Source organism: Amblyraja radiata (genome assembly GCF_010909765.2).
Source record: "Amblyraja radiata isolate CabotCenter1 chromosome 42 unlocalized genomic scaffold, sAmbRad1.1.pri SUPER_42_unloc_2, whole genome shotgun sequence".
NCBI classification, from domain to species: Eukaryota; Metazoa; Chordata; class Chondrichthyes; order Rajiformes; family Rajidae; genus Amblyraja; species Amblyraja radiata.
Genome location: NW_022630088.1, coordinates 1273385 through 1281458, shown reverse-complemented (window position 1 = coordinate 1281458; position 8074 = coordinate 1273385). Strand labels below are relative to the sequence as shown.

The 8074-nt window shown below is 55.8% G+C and overlaps 1 protein-coding gene across 1 annotated transcript; it reads right to left on the bottom strand.

The window, feature by feature from the left end:
• Nucleotides 1-732: 732 nt before the first annotated feature.
• On the bottom strand, nt 733-7026 carry LOC116969016 (zinc finger protein 92 homolog). The gene is made up of 3 exons (XM_033015989.1): nt 6882-7026; nt 2379-2694; nt 733-738 (listed from the first exon to the last, which is right to left on the bottom strand). The coding sequence occupies exons 1-3, from the start codon at nt 6968-6970 to the stop codon at nt 733-735; spliced, it is 411 nt and encodes a 136-aa protein (XP_032871880.1). The 5' UTR covers nt 6971-7026.
• Between the last annotated feature and the right edge of the window lie 1048 nt (nt 7027-8074).

The following is an 8074-nucleotide window of genomic DNA, read 5'->3' as shown; positions in this document are numbered from 1 at the left end:
GAAGTTCCGGGCTTCCGGGCCTGTGTTTCGTAGGCCTCAAGGCTGTTTTATGGACTCCAGGCCTGTTTTGTGGGCTCAGGTCCTGTATTTTAGGCCCCAGGCCTGTGTTGTGGGCTTTGGCCTAAGTTCTGGAAATTCCGAGCCTGTGTTTCAAAGCTCCCAGGGCAGTATTATAGGCTCCAGGCCTGTGTTTTATGCCTGGGCCTGCGGGCTTTGGTCCACGTTCAGGGCCTCGAAGCCTGTTTTGTAGGCCTTAGGGTTGTGTTGTAGGCTCCAGGCCTATGTTCTGGGCTTCCTAGAATGGCCATCGCCACCACCACCACCACCAGGCTCGATAGCAGACCAACAGGAAGCTCCGCATTGTGACCAAGTCTTAGCTCTGCCTGGGGACCGCTCTGTGACCGAACCAGTCTTGGCTCCATGAGGAGGAAGAGTCCGCAGGGCAGCTCCATGTGGAGACCGAAGATAGACACAAAACGCTGGAGTAACTCAGCGGGTCAGGCAGCATCTGTGGAGAGAAGGAATGGGCGACGTTTCGGATCGACACCCTTCTTCAAGGGAGAGGGAGATAAGGAAGTGTAAGTTGTGTGAACGAGAGAAAGAGGATCGAGATCAAGGAAAATGTAGGATAGAGCATTGTTGGAAAAAAGGTGGGGCTGGATAAAGTCTAGTGAGTGATAGGTGGATACAGGTGAGGAAGGGGGGTGATAGGCGGATGGGTGGAGTAAGTGACTAAAGCTGGGGGAGAAAAGCAGACAAAACAGGGGGGTGAGATAAAGGGAGGGGTCATAGAGTGATACAGTGCGGAAACATGCCCTTTGGCCCAGCACATCCATGCTGACCAAGATGCCCCATTGACCTGTGTTTGGCCCATATCTTGCCACATGTACAGGCCCTTCAGCCCATCAACTTCAATGTGACCGCCAAGTACCTATCCCAGAAATGAGCAAGATCGTCCTGACAATGGAAGGTTCAAGTGACCCGACCGCAGGAGAACAAACACGGCGGTGAGGACTAGGCGGGCCGAAGGGCCTGTTTCCGCGCAGTATCTGTAAAATCTGAACAATACCCAGTGACTTGGCCTCCAGCGCCGTCTGTGGCAATAAATTCCACAGATTCCACAATTCCACTAATGAAATCATTGGTACCCATGTAGCCGATAGTGTATTTGCTGACAGCTGTACCAAACAGGAATGCCAAAGAGATGGTCCACGATTGGGGATGTCTCCTTAATTTGCATTCAATGTTCATGTCATTGGGCTGTAAGGTTTGAGGTGCTGTTCCTCCAGTTTACGTGTCACCTCACTCTGGCAATGGAGGAGGCCCAGGACAGAAAGACCAGTGTGGGAGTGGGAAGGGGAGAGGGAATGGTTGCAACCGGGAGACCCAGCAGCCTTGGCAGACCAAGCGCAAGTGTAGGGTGAAATGCTCGCCTAGTCTAGATACAAGGAACAGCAGATACTGGTTTACAAACAGAGACACAATCTCCTGGAGTTACTTGCACCTCTGGAGAGCATGGACGGGCAACATTCTAGGTCAGGACCAATCTTCAGATTGCTTGGTGTGGGGGGTGGAGAAAGGTGGAAATGAGAGGTGGGAGTGGTCGCCGTAGATTCCCTTCCCAGTACAGATGCGGCCTAGTCTCGATACAAGGAACTGCAGATGCTGGTTTACAAAAAAGGACACAAAGTGCTGGAGTAACTCAGTGGGACAGGCAGCATCTCTGGAGAGAAGGACTGGGTGACATTTCGGGTTCAGACTGAGGAGGGTCTCGACCAGAAACGTGACCCATTCCTTCCAGCATTTTGTGTTGACCTAACCAGCGCCTATCCACATGGCGGTGTGCCAGCAGGATGGAGGAGCGGGTAAAGGCATTGCCGCAGAGCAGACAGGAGAAGGGGCGCTGGCCGGTGTGGAATCGCCGGTGCTCCAGCAGGTGGTCAAGTCGGGTGAAGCCCTTACCACAGTTACGGGCAGGGGAAGGGACGCTCACTGCTGTGGGTACGCCGGTGCTGCCACAGGCTGGACATGCGGGTGAAACCCTTGTCACACTCAGCGCACACAAAGGGTCTCTCTCTGGTGTGTATCCGCTGGTGCTCCCGCAGCCCCCATGCTCTCTTGTCACAGTGGGAACAGCTGCTCGCCAGCGTGGGTCCGCCGGTGCTGCCGCAACCCCCGCGAGCTGTCAAACGACTCACCACAGTACGGGCAATTGTAGGGCTGGCCACTGGTGTGCACGCGCTGGTGAGACAGGGCGTGGGAGGCAATGGCAAAGCGCTCTCCACACACCGGGCTGGGGATGTGACGGTCAACGATGTGCACCCGCTGGTGGGACAGCAGCCTGGTGGAGCGGGTGAAGCCCTTGCTGCACTGGACGCAGGTGTAGGGGCGCTCACCGGTGTGGGTGCGCTGGTGCTCCAGTAGGCTGTCAGAGCGAGTGAAGCCCTTGCTGCACTGGGCACAGGTGTAGGGGTGATCGCCGGTGTGGGTGCACTGGTGCGCCAGCAAGCTGCTGGAGAGGGAGAAGCCCTTGCCACTGTCGCTGCACGTGTAGGGCCGCTCCCCGGTGTGCATCGCCGGTGGATCTTGAGGTCATTCGCCCCCTTGAAGCTTTTGCCGCAGTCGGAGCAGGTGAAGGGCCTCTCACCGGAGTGCACGCGGTTGTGCCGCAGCAGGCTGCTGTAGCGGGTGAAGCTACTCAAATCCTTTTGCTATGAATCTATCCATTTCTGAAGAAAAGATTTAACATTTTTAAATAGCCTGTGTCCAAATAACATTCACACAAGAATTCACAATATAGCATGATTTTTAAATCTCATTGTTGTGGATTTATGGGCCAAATGGAAGGAATTTAGTGTTTGATTCCTGTAAATGAATGGCCATTTATTTGGTCACTAATGGCTCCTTCACCTCCAGTTGCCTTTATCTAAGCAGGTTCACTGCACGACACTGAACAACCAGACGTGCCTTCTCCCTGGTCAGCTCCTGTACAAGCTGCTCTGGGAATCCATGAGGGAGGGAGGGAGACAGACAGACAGACACTCCACAAACTCCTCGACCACTTGGCCTTTCTCTCCTGTCCCACACTGCGCCTTCCGCCCCGCTCTTGACATCACCGCTTGCGGCGGGGCTGCGGGGCAGCGACGTCATTTTCGGGCCATTGCCCCTCTCCCCCCGAGTTGCGTGGACTCTCTGTCTGCGGGGCAGCGGGGCAAGACGTCATTTCCGGGCTGATGCCCCTCTCTCCCCCCGGGCCCCACAACTGTATTACACTCGCTCCCGGGCCCCACAACTGTATTACACTCGCTCCCGGGCCCCACAACTGTATTACACGCGCTCCCGGGCCCCACAACTGTATTACACTCGCTCCCGGGCCCCACAACTCTATTACACTCGCTCCCGGGCCCCACAACTCTATTACACTCGCACCCGGGCCCCACAACTTTATTACATTCGCTCCCGGGCCCCACAACTGTATTACACTCGCTCCCGGGCCCCACAACTGTATTACACTCGCTCCCGGGCGGATAAACTGTATTACACACGCTCCCGGGCCCCACAAATGTATTAGACTCGCTCCCGGGCCCCACAACTGTATTACACTCGCTCCCTGCCCCCCACAACTGTATTACACTCGCTTCCGGGCCCCACAACTGTATTACACGCGCTCCCGGGCGGATAAACTGTGTTACACTCGCTCCCGGGCGGATAAGCTGCAGCTTTCGACACCCGTTAACCTCCCGCCTCCGACTCTTTCTCCCCGACCACCCCCCCCCCCCCCCCAACCCCACCCCCCCCCCCCCCCACCGTCCATCCGCCGCTGATAACATTTGCCGCCGCCGGTGACCTAAGGTTCGGCCTCCAGCTGTTGACACTCCTGCCCTTCACCCTCTCAATTGTCGACGGCCATCGACCCCCCCACCCCACACTCACCCCTCCTATTCCCCCCCCTTCCCTACCCCCCTCCTATTCCCCACCTCCTACTCACCTCGTCTCCCCACCCTCCTCTTCCCCACCCTCCTTTCCCCACCCTCCTCTTCCCCCATCCTATTCCCCCCTCCTATTGCCGCCTCCTATTCTCCTCTCCTCTTCCCCACCCTCGTCTTCCCCCATCCTCTCCCCCCCACCTCATTCCCCCTCCTCAACCCTCCCCCCTCCGCACCCCTTCACCCTCCGCACCCCTTCCCCCTCCCCCCTCCTCAATCCCCCTCCTCATCCCCCCTCCTCATCCCCACATCATTCCCCCCTCCTCATTCCCCCCCTCTCATCCCCCTCCTCCCCACCCCCTCCTCATCCCCCCCTCCTCTCATCCCCCCCTGCTCATTCCCCCCTCCTCATCCCCCCTCTCCTCTCCCCACCCTCCGCTTCCCCCCCTCTCCTCTCCACATCCTCCTCTCCCCACACTCTCCTCTACCCACCCTCCTCTCCCCTCTCCTCACTCCCCCCTCCTCCCCCCCTCCTCATCCCCCCTCCTCATCCACCCTCCTCATTCCCCCCTCCTCTCCCCTCCCCTCTCTTCCCCCTAACCGTCCATCCGCTTCACACACACAACTGTATTACACCCGCCCCCTCACCCACATCTACTCCGACTGTCGACCATCGCTCCCGGGCGGGCGGACACAGACCACACTGTTGACACAAATGGCCGCCTCTGGCTTCACTCGCATTGACGTCAACGGGAGACTGACTGACTGCCATTAGTCAAGATGGCCGCCTCTGGCTTCACTCGCATTGACGTCAACGGGAGACTGACTGACTGCCAGTAGTCAAGATGGCCGCCGAGATCCCACCAACTGTCGCCGCTCGCGCTCCCTCAGCCGTTGCCGCCCGTTATTTCCCGCCGTTTCCAGAAGGTTCTTCACCAACGGTCGCCGCCCGCGCGCTCGGTCACTGGGAGTTCGATTCTCCACCACCGACCGGCCTTCACATTCCCGCTGGAAATGGGCTGAATAAGCACAGGTGGGAAGTTTAAATCATCTTGAATGACAACAACGTGTAGTAGACAGACAGACAGACAGACAGAGGTTGTTAGTTCAGGTTGTTAGGATGGGAAACTGGGGTGGGGGAGAGATGGAGAGAGAGAAAGAGAGGAGGAGAGAAAAAGAGAATGGTAGGGAGAAAGAGAGGGGAGGGAGATAGACGGGGAGAGAGAGAAAGCGGGGAGAGGTGGGGAGAGAAAGAGATGGGGAAGAGAGAAGGGAGAGAGATTTATCCCACCCTCTCCCCCACCCTCTCTTGAATTTAGAAGATTGAGGGGGGATCTTATAGAAACTTACAAAATTCTTAAGGGGTTGGACAGGCTAGATGCAGGAAGATTGTTCCCGATGTTGGGGAAATCCAGAACAAGGGGTCACAGCTTAAGGATAAGGGGGAAATCTTTTAGGACCGAGATGAGAAAAACATTTTTCACGCAGAGAGTGGTGAACGCAGGCAGGTGGGACTAATGTAGCCAGGACATATTGGTCGGTGTGGGCAAGTTGGGTCAAAGGGCCAGTTTCCACACTGTATCACTCTGTTCCTCTAACACAAAGTGCTGCAGTAACTCGGCAGATCAGGCAGCATCTGTGGAGAACATGGATACAGTGGCTTGCAAAAGTATTCATACCCCTTGAACTTTTCCACATTTTGTCACGTTACAACCACAAACGTAAATGTATTTTATTGGGATTTTATGTGATCGACCAACACAAAGTGGCGCATAATTGTGAAGTGGAAGGAAAATGATACATGGTTTTCAAATTTTTTTACAAATAAAAAACTGAAAAGTGTGGCGTGCAAAAGTAACGCGACAAAATGTGGAAAAGTTCAAGGGGTATGAAAACTTTTGCAAGCCACTGTAGGTGACATTTAAGGTCGGGACCCTTCTTCAGAGGGACACTGTGTGAACAGATGAGGGGATGATCGGCCGATGAGTGAAGTAAGTGACAGAGGCGAGATAAAAGGATGTGAGATAAGGAGAGAGGAATGTATACGTGCCACTTTAAGGGACATTGGTCAGGTAGCATTTGGAGTATTGCATACAGGTCTGGTCACTCCAATACAGGACTGATGTGGAGGCTTTGGGGAAGGTGCAAGGATGGTTAACCAGAATGGTTGAAAAACAAGGAACCGCACATGCTGGTTTACAAAAAAGGACACAAAGTGCTGGACTAACTCAGCGGGACAGGCAGCATCTCTGGAAGGAAGTAATGGGTGACATTTCGGGCCAAGACTGAGGATGGTCTCGAACAGAAACATTACCCATTCCTTCCAGCATTTTGTGTTTACCTAAACAGCGCCTATCCACGTGGCGGTGTGCCAGCAGGCTGGAGGAGCGCGCAAAGGCCTTGCCACAGAGCGGGCAGATGAAGGGGCGCTGGCCAGTGTGGACTCGCCGGTGCTCCAGCAGGTGGTCAAGGCGGGTGAAGCACTTACCACAGGACGGACAGGGGATGGGACACTCACCGCTGCGGGTACGCCGGTGCTGCCACAGGCTGGACATGCGGGTGAAACCCTTGCCACACTCAGCGCACACAAGGTGTGTATCCGCTAGTGCTCCCGCAGCCCCCATGCTCTCTTGTCACAGTGGGAGCAGCTGCTCGCCGGCGTGGGCCCTCCGGTGCTGCCGCAACCCCCGCGAGCTGTCAAACGACTCACCACAGTACGGGCAGTCGTAGGGCTGGTCACTGGTGTGCACGTGCTGGTGAGACAGGGCTTGCGAGGCCATGGCAAAGCGCTCTCCACACACTGGGCTGGGGATGGGACGGTTGCCGGCGTGCACCCGCTGGTGGGACAGCAGCTTGGTAGAGCAGATTAAGCCCTTGCCGCACTGGGCACAGGTGTAGGGGCGCTCGCCGGTGTAGGTACGCTGGTGCTTCAGCAGGTAGTTGGACATGGTGAACGCCTTGCCGCACTGTGCGCAGGTGTAGAGGCGCTCGCCGGTGTGGGTGCGCTGGTGCTCCAGCAGGCTGCTCGAGTGGGTGAAGCCCATTCCGCACTGGGCACAGGTGTAGGTGCGCTCGCCGGTGTGGGTGCGCCGGTGGGACTGTAGATAGGCGAAGCAGCTGCAGAGGCTGCAAACCTGAGATAAAACCTCAAGGGAGACCAGACTACAAAATGCTGCAGTAACTCAGCGGGACGGGCAGCATCTCTTGAGAGAAGGAATGGGCGACGTTTCGAGGTTGATGCCCTTCTTCAGACAGAACGCAGGAGAGATGTAGACGGTGAAATGGAGAGATGTAGTGGAGTGAAAAGTTTTTACGAAGAAACATAGACAATGGGTTCCGGAGTACACCATTCGGCCCTTCGAGCCAGCACTGCCATTCATTGTGATCATAGCTGATCATCCACAAACAGTATCCCGTTCCTACATTCTCACCATATCCCCTGACTCCGCAATCTTTAAGAGCTCTATCTAGCTCTCTCTTGAAAGTATCCAGAGAACCGTTCTCCTCCGCCCTTTGAGGCAGATAATTCCACAGACTAACTCTGTGTGAAAAAGTGTTTCTTCACATCCGTTCTAAATGGCTTATTCTTAAACTATGGTCCCTGGTTCTGAACTCCCCCAACACCAGGAACATGTTTCCTTCCTCCAGCAAAGTGTGTCCAGGTTCAGCTCCTGAAGGACCGTGTTGCGGCACTGGAGAAGCAGCTGGATGACCTCAGGATCATCCGGGAAAATCCTGGACAGTAAGATCGTTACACCGAAGATACCCGAAGAGAGAAGGGACAGGTCTGCCAGTCAAAAGGTGACGCTGAGGCATAACCGAAGACGTCAGGCAGAGCCGTGATAGTCGGGGACAGATGGGTTTCTGCGGCAACAGGTGGGAGTCAAGGATGGTGTGTTGCCTCCCTGGTGCCAGGATGCAGGACGTCACGGACCGATTGCAGAGCATCCTCAAGGGTGAAGGTGAGCAGCCGGAAGTGGTAGTGCATGTCGGCACAAATGACGTCGGGAGGAAGTGGAAAGACATTCTACAGCGTGACGTCAGAGAACTCAGAAGGCGGCTGAAAAGCTGAACCGCCAAGGTGGTTATCTCCAGTTTGCTTCCAGTTCCTCGTGCTGGTGAGGGAAGGAACAGGGAGATAGAGGATC

Excerpts from the sequence above, each read along its gene's own strand:
- LOC116969016 (XM_033015989.1), bottom strand. The coding sequence starts at position 6,970 with ATGGGCTTCACCCACTCGAGCAGCCTGCTGGAGCACCAGCGCACCCAC. Across the intron at positions 2,695-6,881 it reads TGCGCACAGTGCGGCAAGGC|CTTCACCCGCTACAGCAGCC; the intron begins GTTCACCATGTC and ends GGATTTGAGTAG.